Below are 14941 nucleotides of genomic sequence, written 5' to 3' on the forward strand. Positions count from 1 at the left end.
AGAACTAGAACAGAACTAGAACAGAACTAGAACAGAACTAGAACAGAACTAGAACAAACAGAACTAGAACAGAACTAGAACAGATAGACAGAACTAGAACAGAACTAGAACAGAACTAGAACAGAACTAGAACAGAACTAGAACAGAACTAGAACAGAACTAGAACAGAACTAGAACAGAACTAGAACAGAACTAGAACAGAACTAGAACAGAACTAGAACAGACTAGAACAGAACTAGAACAGAACTAGAACAGAACTAGAACAGAACTAGAACAGAACTAGAACAGAACTAGAACAGAACTAGAACAGAACTAGAACAGAACTAGAACAGAACTAGAACAGAACTAGAACGAACTAGAACAGAACTAGAACAGAACTAGAACAGAACTAGACAGAACTAGAACAGAACTAGAACAGAACTAGAACAGAACTAGAACAGAACTAGAACAGAACTAGAACAGAACTAGAACAGAACTAGAACAGAACTAGAACAGAACTAGAACAGAACTAGAACAGAACTAGAACAGAACTAGAACAGAACTAACAGAACTAAACTAGAACAGAACTAGAACAGAACTAGAACATAACTAGAACAGAACTAGAAATAAAACTGACTTTATTGTAGATTTCTTTAAAATTCTGTCCGTGCGTTTTGCGGCACTTTATATATTGTTTATTTTATTTTTAATTATGAAATTTATGTTAAAAGAAATAATTTTTTCTTTTTATAACGATAAAAAATTGAGCAATTCTTGTCCATACAATATTTTTCAAATGCTTATCATAAAAACTCTTTTATGTTTTACTCATTTCTTGTAAATGTATTTTTTAAAATATTTTATATTTATACTTTTATTAAAACATATTTATACTAAACCTTTGAAATTTTTTAAAAAGTAGTGGAAATAATGAGTTTTATCACAAAACTGAATCGCAAGTCAAGGTTACAAACGTTTATTTGTATAAAAAAATATATATTTAAAACCGCAGAATAAAACTTGCTGACCGACCACCACATGGGAGTAAGGAAATACAGTTTTTCAAACAAAAACGAATCCAACGAAATTAGTTTGTATTGAACCCGCATAAAAACAACATTAAAGAGAAGAACAATTTAAAAATTATTTAAAATATTTGAGAAAGTGTTACAACAACAAAAATGGCACGATTTACACGTCTTCAATATTGGCAGATAGCTATATTTGCTGTGTATTGGTTTATCTTCTTTCCCATTATATGGTTTTTGATCAGACCCGATACCTTTGCCTCCACTATTTTGGGTACCGTGTTATTGCCCTCATTTTATTGGCGCTCTATTTAATTATATCTTTCCCTCATCAAATGCTGCTGTAAACTTAAGGATTCTAATACAAATCACACGAGAATGTGGACAAGACCTTCGAGAAGGGGAGCCGAAAATCCCGTCTATTCACCCACCACCACTAATGCAGGAGATGAAGAGACTAGAATTAGCATGCCCCATACGGTGGTATATGAAAATGCTCCCGCTAATAAAAAGCCTGGTTTAGTGTGTCAGGAGGAACCTTTAGTGGTTGAGGAAAGAAAAAATGTACGTTTTATTACCAGTTGTTCATTGTACTACGATGGACAAGATTTCCATGATTACGAATAGAATTTAGTTTTAAGAAATTTTGTGTGTTTTTTTTTAATTTTAGTTTTATTTTTGTGAAATGGAAAAAAATTTTAATAAAAAAGTGAAAACTTGAAATTATGGAAGAAATTGCTAATAATGGTAAAACATTTTTTTTAAACTAAACTTTAAATTCTTTCTTAAACTTCCAAATGTAATAAATATTTATGCACAATTTATTTGAAGAATTCTTTCATTTCATTTGCATTCCTTTTTTCTGCATAATTTTTCTCTTCTCTTGTATAGTACTTTTTCTTCTTTTTTGGAATAAAAATTTTTTTAAAATGCAGTGTATGAAATCCGACAGGAAACTCTTTGGGTATTTTTTCGTTCTGTCATTTTCTATTTATTTAATTTTTTTGTTGGTTCTGCCCTCCAACTTGAACTGAATGTTTCTTTCAGACTTGTGTACATGAGTATTTTATAAATTTGTTTCTAAAAACGATTTTTCTTCATTTTCTTTTTTCGACATAATATTCGATGTTGTCGTTGTGTGCATAGGATAAGTTGTAAGGTAGAAGATGGAATAAATTGAAGAATATATTTTTCACCGCTAGAAGACTTCAACTAGAACAGAACCAGAACAGAACTAGAACAGAACTAGAACAGAACAGAACTAGAACAGAACTAGAACAGAACTAGAAAGAACTAGAACAGAACTAGAACAGAACTAGAACAGAACTAGAACAGAACTAGAACAGAACTAGAACAGAACTAGAACAGAACTAGAACAGAACTAGAACAGAACTAGAACAGAACTAGAACAGAACTAGAACAGAACTAGAACAGAACTAGAACAGAACTAGAACAGAACTAGAACAGAACTAGAACAGAACTAGAACAGAACTAGAACAGAACTAGAACAGAACTAGAACAGAACTAGAACAGAACTAGAACAGAACTAGAACAGAACTAGAACAGAACTAGAACAGAACTAGAACAGAACTAAACAGAACTAGAACAGAACTAGAACAGAACTAGAACAGAACTAGAACAGAACTAGAACCGAACTAGAACAGAACTAGAACAGAACTAGAACAGAACTAGAACAGAACTAGAACAGAACTAGAACAGAACTAGAACAGAACTAGAACAGAACTAGAACAGAACTAGAACAGAACTAGAACAGAACTAGAACAGAACTAGAACAGAACTAAACAGAACTAGAACAGAACTAGAACAGAACTAGAACAGAACTAGAACAGAACTAGAACAGAACTAGAACAAACTAGAACTAGAACAGAACTAGAACTAGAACAGAACTAGAACAGAACTAGAACAGAACTAGAACAGAACTAGAACAGAACTAGAACAGAACTAGAACAGAACTAGAACAGAACTAGAACAGAACTAGAACAGAACTAGAACAGAACTAGAACAGAACTAGAAACAGAACTAGAACAGAACTGAACAGACTACTAACAGAACCTAACAGAACTAGAACAGAACTAGAACAGGAACTAGAACAGAACTAGAACAGAACTAGAACAGAACTATAAAGAACTAGAACAGAACTAGAACAGAACTAGAACAAGAACCTAGAACAGAACTAGAACAGAACTAGAACGAACTAGAACAGAACTAGAACAGAACTAGAACAGAACTAGAACAGAACTAGAACAGAACTAGAACAGAACTAGAACAGAACTAGAACAGAACTAGAACAGAACTAGAACAGAACTAGAACAGAAACTAGAACAGAACTAGAACAGAACTAGAACAGGACTAGAACAGAACTAGACAGAACTAGAACAGAACTAGAACAGAATACTAGACAGAACTAAGAAACAGAACTAGGAACAGAACTAGAACAGAACTAGAAACAGAACTAGAACAGAACTAGAACAGAACTAAACAGAACTAGAACAGAACTAGAACAGAACTAGAACAAACTAGAATAACTAGAACAGAACTAGAACAGAACTAGAACAGAACTAGAACAGAACTAGAACAGAACTAGAACAGAACTAGAAACAGAACTAGAACAGAACTAGAACAGAACTAGAACAGAACTAGAACAGAACTAGAACAGAACTAGAACAGAACTAGAACAGAACTAGAACAGAACTAGAACAGAACTAGAACAGAACTAGACAGAACTAGAACAGAACTAGAACAGAACTAGAACAGAACTAGAACAGAACTAGAACAGAACTAGAACAGGAACTAGAACAGAACTAGAACAGAACTAGAACAGAACTAGAACAGAACTAGAACGAACTAGAACAGAACTAGAACAGAACTAGAACAGAACTAGAACAGAAACTAGAACAGAACTAGAACAGAACTAGAACAGAACTAGAACAGACTAGAACAGAACTAGAACAGAACTAGAACAGAACTAGAACCGAACTAGAACAGAACTAGAACAGACTAGAACAGAACTAGAACAGAACTAGAACAGAACTAGAACAGAACTAGAACAGAACTAGAAACAGAACTAGAAAACAAGAACTAGAACAGAACTAGAACAGACCTAGAAAGAACTAGAACAGAACTAGAACAGAACTAGAACAGAACAGAACTAGAACAAGAACTTAGAAACAGAACTAGACCATTCTTTTCACGAAACTAGAACAGAACAGAACTAGAACAGAACTAGAACTAGAACAGAACCTAGAACAGAACTAACAGAACTAGAACAGAACTAGAACAGAACTAGAACTAGAACTAGAACAGAACTAGAACAGAACTAGAACTAGAACTAGAACAGAACTAGAACAGAACTAGAACAGAATAACTAGAACTAGAACAGAACTAGAACAGAACTAGAACAGAACTAGAACAGAACTAGAACAGAACTAGAACAGAACTAGAACAGAACTAGAACAGAACTAGAACAGAACTAGAACAGAACTAGAACAGAACTAGAAGACTAGACAGAACTAGAACAGAACTAGAACAGAACTAGAACGAACTAGAACAAACTAGAACAGAACTAGAACAGAACTAGAACAGAACTAGAACAGAACTAGAACAGAACTAGAACAGAACTAGAACAGAACTAGAACAGAACTAGACAGAACTAGAAACAGAACTAAGAACAGAACTAGAACAGAACTAGAACAGAACAGACCTAAGAACAGAACTAGAACAGAACTAGAACAGGACCCTAGAACAGAACTAGAACAGAGCTAGGAACACAGACACTAGAACAGAACTAGACAGAACTAGAACAGAACTAGACAGAACTTCTAGAACAGAACTAGAACAGAACATAGAACAGAACCCTAGAAACAGAACCTAGAACAGAACTAGAACAGAACTAGAACAGAACTAGAACAAACTAGAACAGGGGGGGGGGAACTAGAACAGAACTAGAACAGAACTAGAAAGAACTAGAACAGAACTAGAACAGAACTAGAACAGAACTAGGAACAGAACTAGAAACAGAACGAACTAGAACAGAACTAGACAGAACTAGAACAGAACTAGGAACAGACCTAGACAGAACCTCAGAAACAGAACTAGAAACAGAACTAGAACAGAACTAGAACGAACTAGAACAGAACTAGAACAGAACTAGACAGAACTAGACAGAACTAGAACAGAACTAGAACACGAACTAGAACAGAACTAGAACTACATACTTGTTTTTATAGAAAAGTTATTTTACATTATTTTTTATAGAAAATCTGATCCATACAAAACACTGTTATACTCTACAGAAAAGACTCGTATATTAAATTTTTTCCATAGAAAAAACCGTTATACTCATTATTTTTATACTCTTCCTGGTTTGACTGATATCAATCTATACTTCTCTGGTTTCTCACAGTTATTTCATGTACTCCTGTAGTTGATATTAGTAAAAGTCGTTGCTAGTACAGTCCAAGTAATTTTTTTTTTTTTTTAATATTTAGTACATGACTTTAGTACGTCAACGTTTCAACATTTGGTAACTCTTTGCTAAGTGTTGCTGTGAGTGACAGTATAATAGGTATGTATGTAAGTGTGTGTGTGTTTTTGTATATAGTTTATGTCATGTTTTATGTATTACGAGTATTTATATTATTTTATTGTATTTTGTATCGCATTTCATGGCATTATTATGAAATTTGTTAAAGAAAAAAATTATATATAAAATTCTTATTGCTGTTCTAGAAGTAGACTTCAAGTCAAGTTGATTTGAGTTGTTAAACTGCTGCAGAGTTTTGCAATGCGGTAGTTTTGGGAATTTTTTATTTTATTTTTATATTTTTTGTGGGTAAAGGAAGTCTGTTAACATTTAAAATGTAGAGAACTAGCTTTGACTTGTAAAAGAGCCCTTAGCTATTTTATGCATATGAAAAAATGCTTAAGAGTATTTAACAATTTAGAGAAATTTTAACAAGTCATTGTTATAAAATGTTATAAGTTTGAGGTTTAAAATAAAAAATATTAAAAAATTATTAAATTTAAAAAGAATTTAACAAAATTTTATAGAAGAATTTAAATATTTAAATAGTTTCTTCTAAATTGAACATTTGCTTTAGTTTTTTAAATAATTACATAAGAACTTTTAAATCTTTTTATTATTAATGCATGAGTATTAAGAAATTAAACAAAAGAAAAAACTTAATTTGTCATTTCTTTCAAAGAAAATAAAAGAAAAACTCTTAAAATTTTCCACTATGTTTCTTTTAAGGAAGTACATAATAGAAGAAAGCAGAAAAATTGTTGTAAAAAACTAAACTTAAATAAAACTATTGTTTAACTACAACAAGAAAAGTTGTAATATTTTTAAAATAAAAGAAAAGTTTAAAATACAGCAAAACCTAACAGTATTTACTTAAGAAACTCATAAGAATGCTTACTCATACACAAGTGAGTAAATAAAGAAAATAAAGAGGAAACAAGCTTTAAAAAAACTAATAAAAAGGTACTTTTTTAACAGAAAAAAGTACCTACTATGTAACCAAGTAAATAAATTAAGCAAAAAGTATTTAAAGTTTTAAAACTACATTCTACTTTACAAAAACTGTAAATAGTACTTTTAAAAATGTACCAAAAAAAAGTCTTTTAAAAATGTACCAAAAAAGTCTTTGATCTATTCAGTCATTTGCACACACAACGCAGAATTGTTTCCTTCCTTTCAACTACAATACAAATTTTATTTACACACATACACAACACGCACTCCTTTTCTATCTCTTTCTGTTTGAAAAAAAACATCCAACAATGCAAATAATCAGAATTTTTTTGTTTTGCAAAGACAATTGCTCTGCCACCGAAACGAAACGACTCGACAAATAAGAAAAAATAACTCTCAAAAACAGAAACGACATGCATAACAATTGTTTTCGTAAGTTTTACTACTAAACTAATGTGGTTGTTGTTATTATTGTTAAGCTACCACCACCTCCCCCTCTTAACACAGTCTCTTACACCCACTCAATCTTATATATAAACAAACACACACACACACACACATACAAACAAACCTATATAGAGTAAAAAACCAATACACGACAACATTGTTTTAATGATTGTTTTGAAACGAAGAAACAACAACAATAACAACATGAGTGCGTTTTGTTGGTAAAACGAAGTAAAATACTAGAATATAAAGAAGAAGAAGAGCAGAAAAACAAACAATTGTGCATAAGTGTGTGTTTCTTAACAATATTAATACAAATTTAAAAGCATACTGTTAGGCGTTTGAAAAGGGAATGAATTTTAAAGCTAAACACTCGGTTCTTTCATAGATAAAACTGTTATACTATATACTTTTTCTTTAGAGAAAACTGTTATACACTAATTTTTCTATGCACAAACAACTCCTTTTTATATAAGAAAAACTGTTATACAACAACTTCTTAAGAACTGTTAAACACAGGTTTACTGAAAACTGTTAAACACAATATTGTTATAGGAAAAACTGTTATACATGCTGTTTATTATAGAAAAATTGTTATACTTTCTATAGAAAAAACTGTTATACATGCTTTTAATTATAGAAAAGGCTGTTATACAGAAGTGTTTCTATAGAGGAAACTGTTATACACACATTTTTCTATAGAAAATAACTGTTATACACACCTTTTTCTACATAAAAAACTGTTATACACACCTTTTTCTACATAAAAAACTGTTATACACTTTTTTTCCATATATGAAAAACTGTTATAAACACATTTTTCTATAAAAAATAACTGTTATACCAACTTTTCTATATAAAAACTGTTTTATACACTCTATTTCCATGTAAAAAAAAACTGTTATACATACTTTCTTCCACATAAAAAACGATTATACACACATTTTTCTATAAAAATAACTGTTATACCAACTTTTTTCTATAGAAAAAACTGTTATACAACCCTTTTACTATAGAAGAAACTGTTATACCCACTTTTTCTATATAAAAACTGTTATACACTCTTTTTCTATATACACAATCTGTAGTCAACACTTTTTTCTACATAAAAAAACTGTTATACAAACCTTTTTCTATAGAAAAAACTGTTATAGACACCTTATACTATATAAGAAACTTTTATACACACTTTTTTCTATAGTTTTTCTGTTCTAGTTATATACACTTTTTTCTATAATAAAATATAAATACTTCTTCTTGTAGAAAAAACTGTTATACATCCTTTTTTCTACATAAAAAAATGTTATACACTCTTTTTCTATATTAAAAATAATCATTCACACTTTTTTCTGTATAAAAAACTGTATAAACACATTTTTTTTACATAAAAAACTGTTATACATACTTTTTCTATATAAAAAACTGTTACACGCACTTCTTTCTATAGAAAAACTGTTATAGACACATTTTTCTATACAAAAAACTGCTATTCACACTTAAAACTGTTATATAAATTTTGTTATATAATTTTTTTCTTTAGAAAAAAAGTATTAAGCGTAACTCGTTTCAATAGAAATAACTGTTATACATACCTTTTCTATAGAAGAAACTTTTATACATACTTTTTCTATAGAAAAAACTTTTAACACATTTATTTCTACACAGAAAACTGTTATACACACTTTTTTCTATAGAAAAATCTATTATGCAAACATTTTTCTATATAGAAAAAGCTGTTTTTTACAGTTAGAACTACAATATACTGCAATTTTTTTTATAAAAAACTGTTATACAATATTTTTTCTACAGAAAAATGTTATACAAACATTATCCTATAGAAAACAACTCTTACACAAACTTCGTCCTATAGATAAAACTGTTATACATACATATTTCTATAGACAAACTCTTATACACACCTTTATCTATAGAAACCTTTTGTCTATATAAAAGCTGTTATACACACATTCTCCTATAGGAAAAACTTTTCCTATAGAAAATTCTCACACAACTTTTTTCAACTATAGAGAAAACTGTTATACCTAATTTTTTCTATAGAAAAAAACTGTAACATACAATTTCTAAAAAGAAAGCACTTTTTTTATAGAAATATCTCTTATATATTCTTTTTAAAATAGAAAAAAACTGTTATACCCATCCCTTCTCCTGTAGAATAAATCTATTATACACACTTTCTCCTATAAAATAAAACTGTTTAACTGTAAATAATATAAAAAAACTGTTATACTCTACAAAATTTCATATAAAAAAATTCATGATAAAAAGTTATCTAAAACCTTATTCCGCTATTCTTCAGCATTTCTTGGCCTGTAAATCCTTTTTACTCTAAATTCCTCATTAGTAATTTTTCGTTTTTCTTAAGTATATTTCAGAATTTCTTATTTAGTTTCTCGAACATTTTATTTTAGTTTGTTAAATACATACCCACACAAATAAATACATATACAAATGTAAGCATGTAAGTTGTAAGACTTCCTGTGCCTGCATTTTTCGAACAAAACGTAAAATAAGAAAAAAATTTAAGACACAATACGTGTACAAGTTGCTATTTAGTTATTATTTCTTTTTATATCTCATTTCTTATTAGTTTTGAGCTACCAAAAGTTATCTTGTCTTGAATTTTCTGTGTGCTAAAAAAGTGGGTGTTCAATTAATTTATTTTGCAAAAATAATTGCATTTTTATAAATTGTATTGTTATTAAATTTTCAACATAATTATAATGACAAATTGTCTGTATAAGAAAATTTTTGTTAACACAGCAATTATAAAGTGTTAGAGTAGTATTTTTAAATTTTTAATTAAATTTTTAATTTAAGGTGAAGTACACAATACTATGAACTGAATTAGAACTGAACCAGAACTGAACTAGAACTGAAGTAGAACTGAACTAGAACTGAACTAGAACTGAACTAGAACTGAACTAGAACTGAACTAGAACTGAACTAGAACTGAACTAGAACTAAACTAGAACTGAACTAGAACTGAACTAGAACTGAACTAGAACTGAACTAGAACTGAACTAGAACTGAACTAGAACTGAACTAGAACACAACTAGAACAGAACTAGAACAGAACTAGAACTTAACTAGAACTTAACTAGAACTGAACTAGAACTGAACTAGAACTGAACTAGAACTGAACTAGAACTGAACTAGAACTGAACTAGAACTGAACTAGAACTGAACTAGAACTGAACTAGAACTGAACTAGAACTGAACTAGAACTGAACTAGAACTGAACTAGAACTGAACTAGGACTGAACTAGAACTGAACTAGAACTGAACTAGAACTGAACTAGAACTGAACTAGAACTGAACTAGAACTGAACTAGAACTGACCTAGAACTGAACTAGAACTGAACTAGAACTGAACTAGAACTGAACTAGAACTGAACTAGAACTGAACTAGAAACTGAACTAGAACTGAACTAGAACTGAACTAGAACTGAACTAGAACTGAACTAGAACTGAACTAGAACTGAACTAGAACTGAACTAGAACTGACTAGAACTGAACTAGAACTGAACTAGAACTGAACTAGAACTGAACTAGAACTGAACTAGAACTGAAACTAGAACTGAACTAGAACTGAACTAGAACTGAACTAGAACTGAACTGAACTAGAACTAGAACTGAACTAGAACTGAACTAGAACTGAACGAACTAGAACTGAACTAGAACTGAACTGAACTAGAACTGAACTAACTGAACTAGAACTGAACTAGAACTGAACTAGAACTGAACTAGAACTGAACTAGAACTAAACTAGAACTGAACTAGAACTGAACTAGAACTGAACTAGAACTGAACTAGAACTGAACTAGAACTGAACTAGAACTGAACTAGAACTGAACTAGAACTAGAACTAGAACTGAACTAGAACTAGAACTGAACTAGAACTGAACTAGAACTGAACTAGAACTGAACTAGAACTGAACTGGAACTGAACTAGAACTGAACTAGAACTGAACTAGAACTGAACTAGAACTGAACTAAACTGAACTAGAACAGAACTAGAACTGAACTAGAACTGAACTAGAACTGAACTAGAACTGAACTAGAACTGAACTAGAACTGAACTAGAACTGAACTAGAACTGAACTAGAACTGAACTAGAACTGAACTAGAACTGAACTAGAACTGAACTAGAACTGAACTAGAACTGAACTAGAACTGAACTAGAACTGAACTACAACTGAACTAGAAATGAACTAGAACTGAACTAGAACTGAACTAGAACTGAACTAGAACTGAACTAGAACTGAACTAGAACTGAACTAGAACTGAACTAGAACTGAACTAGAACTGAACTAGAACTAAAGTAGAACTGATCTAAAATTGAAAGTTTCACTAAAAAATTCTATAATTATTTTTAAAGTGAAATCAAAATTTGCTATTTTTTCTACCAAAATAAATGCTGGTAGCTAAATTTAATAGAATTCTTTTATTGTTTATAAATTTTTAATAAATCCTTTTGTCAGATTGAATATATTTTTAGTTATTTATAACAAAATATCTCTAAATATTTAACACTTACTAAACAAAAACTAAATTCAATTAATTGGAAAAACAAAACTAAATATACAGTTTTTTTAAACATGCATTTCAACAGCAAAAAGTGCAATTTGTTTATAAACTAAAAAAAAACAAACAAATTAAATAAAATAAACAAAATTGGAAAAAAAAGATTAAATTTGCGAAAATTTTGTAAAATTAACAAAATCCACAAAAACTCTCAAAACAAACAACTAACCAATTAAAGCCAATTAGTGAAAAACTCAAACTATAATTAAAAAATAATAAAAACAAAACAAAAACAAAAACAAACAAAAAAATCAATAAATAAATACTGGCAATAAAATATGACAATATCCTTTTTAAGGTCACACATTAATTTTAAAAAAAGGATATTTTAATTACTTATCAACACATTTTAAATTTTTATCAAAATTCGTATTTTTCAGAATTCAAATTCAATTTCAATTATTCTGTTTTTTTTTTTCATTTTTTTTTAGCAAAAAAACTTCCCAACTACTTACTGCTGGCATAAGCTGATCTGTACTTCGGACGCGAGTCACCTTATTTTTCGTTATCACTCTCTTGACGCACGTCTCCACCTCCACGTTCCATTTCATAAAGGTCACATAGGCACAGTAAATGCTGAACAGAATAAGAGCCTCCCACCAGTAGATGAGATTATCCCGAAAGAAGTATATCAATACCATTAGACTAATACTGTAGAAGGTGCAATCACGAAACAGCGGCCACCACGTCAGCGTCAGCACCGTTTTCGAGAATAACGCACACATACCGATCACGAACAGTATATTGAAGACAGCCGAACCGACAATTGTACCGATACCCACATCATCGAATGACACGAAGACGCCAATAACGCTGGTGAATAATTCGGGCGCACTGCCGCCGGCTGCCATGAATGTGGCGCCCGCAACATCATCTGTAATGCCCAATTTTTCGATGATCACATCCAAGGAAGGCACAAAGAATTCATCGCAAACGATGGCCAAGGCTACGAACATGTATATCACACCGATAATATGACATACAACAGCACCATTTTCGAGTTGCTCTTTGGTAAAGAGATCTTTGGGGAAGAGCGGCGTTTTAATGACGGTTGCATTTTCATAATGGGTATCTGGAAAGAGAAAGGGAGAAGATAGAGAGTTAAAAACATTTTTATTAAAACAGAACTTAAACTAGAAGAGAACTAGAAAAGAACTTGAACAGAACTAGAAAAGAACTTGAACAGAACTAGAACAGAACTAGAAACAAAACTAGAACAGAACTAGAACAGAACTAGAACAAAACTAGAACAGAACTAGAACAGAACTAGAACAGAACTAGAACAGAACTAGAACAGAACTAGAACAGAACTAGAACAGAACTAGAACAGAACTAGAACAGAACTAGAACAGAACTAGAACAGAACTAGAACAGAACTAGAACAGAACTAGAACAGAACTAGAACAGAACTAGAACAGAACTAGACAGAACTAGAACAGAACTAGAACAGAACTAGAACCGAACTAGAACAGAACTAGAACTAGAACAGACTAGAACAGAACTAGAACAGAACTAGAACAGAACTAGAACAGAACTAGAACAGAACTAGAACAGAACTAGAACAGAACTAGAACAGAACTAGAACAGAACTAGAACAGAACTAGAACAGAACTAGAACAGAACTAGAACAGAACTAGAACAGAACTAGAACAGAACTAGAACAGAACTAGAACAGAACTAGAACAGAACTAGAACAGAACTAGAACAGAACTAGAACAGAACTAGAACAGAACTAGAACAGAACTAGAACAGAACAGATAGAACAGAACTAGAACAGAACTAGAACAGAACTAGACAGAACTAGAACAGAACTAGAACAGAACTAGAACAGAACTAGAACAGAACTAGAACAGAACTAGAACAGAACTAGAACAGAACTAGAACAGAACTAGAACAGAACTAGAACAGGAACTAGAACAGAACTAGAACAGAACTAGAACAGAACTAGAACAGAACTAGAACAGAACTAGAACAGAACTAGAACAAACTAGAACAGAACTAGAAACAGAACTAGAACAGAACTAGAACAGAACTAGAACAGAACTAGAACAGAACTAGAACAGAACTAGAACAGAACTAGAACAGAACTAGAACAGAACTAGAACAGAACTAGAACAGAACTAGAACAGAACTAGAACAGAACTAGAACAGAACTAGAACAGAACTAGAACAGAACTAGAACAGAACTAGAACAAACTAGAAACAGAACTAGAACAGAACTAGAACAGAACTAGACAGAACTAGAAACAGAACTAGAACAGAACTAGAACAGAACTAGAACAGAACTAGAACTGAACTAGAACAGAACTAGAACAGAACTAGAACAGAACTAGAACAGAACTAGAACAGAACTAGAACAGAACTAGAACAGAACTAGAACAGAACTAGAATAGAACTAGAACAGAACTAGAACAGAACTAGAACAGAACTAGAACAGAACTAGAACAGAACTAGAACAGAACTAGAACAGAACTAGAACAGAACTAGAACGGAACTAGAACAGAACTAGAACAGAACTAGAACATATTTTTTGATTTGATTGGATTGATTTTCGTAATGATCGGGCCTCATGTGATCCTATCCCCCATACCTGTCTCCTTCAGAAATATTCAGAATTCACTTATAAACACTAACATCACGATGATATTCTGCATCAATAACTGATGACCATATTAACCTCTTTGGGAAAATCACTTTTTGTCAACAAATTGTTAAAATATTTCAGAATTAAGGTAAAAATAAAATTAAAGATTTTATTATTAAAAAATAATAAAAATTTTTAACATAACCACTGGTGTTGGGTATCATATGATCGGACATACCCGACTATAAATTCTTAATTGTTTATATTTAAATTTGTTCAGCTTTTAATTGTTTTTTTTTTTTAAGTCAATATTCTTATTATCTTCCATTTACTACTCTTTAATTATTGCATTCGTGATTAATTTATAATTAATAACAATTCAACATTCACTATGTGTTTTCAAAGAATTTACAAATGATTCATTCAAAATTCTAATTGAAAAGACTAATACTATGAAGAGAAATGCTAAAAATATTTCTTTACAGAAAAACCAATGTCTGACAGCAAATACAGTGTCTGTGACATACACGCTAGATAAAGTCTGTTTAATATAGTTCACTTTTTTCAAAATGTTTGTTTTTCATTAAAAGTCATAATTTTTATCGCAAAGAAAATATATAATTATTAAAATAAACAAATGTTTTTTATCAGCAATTGGGCAAAACACTTTCAAAATAAATAACGATAATCTTATCGTAATTAAATTAAAGACAAGTGATTAACTAGAAAACATAAATAAATTAAATTAATAAAACGAAAGGAACTTTAAATCTGGAACTGAACTAGAACTGAACTAGAACT

At 30.7% G+C, this 14941-nt stretch overlaps 2 protein-coding genes across 4 annotated transcripts in view; one reads left to right on the forward strand and one right to left on the reverse strand.

The window, feature by feature from the left end:
- LOC119601800 (sodium/potassium/calcium exchanger Nckx30C-like) overlaps nt 1-14941 on the reverse strand; it is a 103192-nt gene that overhangs the window by 41444 nt on the left and 46807 nt on the right. For 2 of the 3 annotated variants that reach the window (XM_037952979.1, XM_037952978.1), the window contains exon 2: nt 12051-12628. In XM_037952979.1, coding sequence (XP_037808907.1) covers nt 12051-12628 — 578 coding nt within the window. Of the gene's footprint in view, nt 1-12011; nt 12629-14941 lie in introns of all 3 variants that reach the window. The other variant, XM_037952977.1, reaches the window with a different exon arrangement.
- Nucleotides 947-1742, forward strand: LOC119601801. Its single transcript, XM_037952980.1, has one exon. The coding sequence runs from the start codon at nt 1386-1388 to the stop codon at nt 1632-1634; it is 249 nt and encodes an 82-aa protein (XP_037808908.1). The 5' UTR covers nt 947-1385; the 3' UTR covers nt 1635-1742.

This window comes from Lucilia sericata, unplaced genomic scaffold, assembly GCF_015586225.1.
Source record: "Lucilia sericata isolate MDLA Ls3-8-SP2 unplaced genomic scaffold, ASM1558622v1 Contig000192F_arrow, whole genome shotgun sequence".
NCBI lineage: Eukaryota > Metazoa > Arthropoda > Insecta > Diptera > Calliphoridae > Lucilia > Lucilia sericata.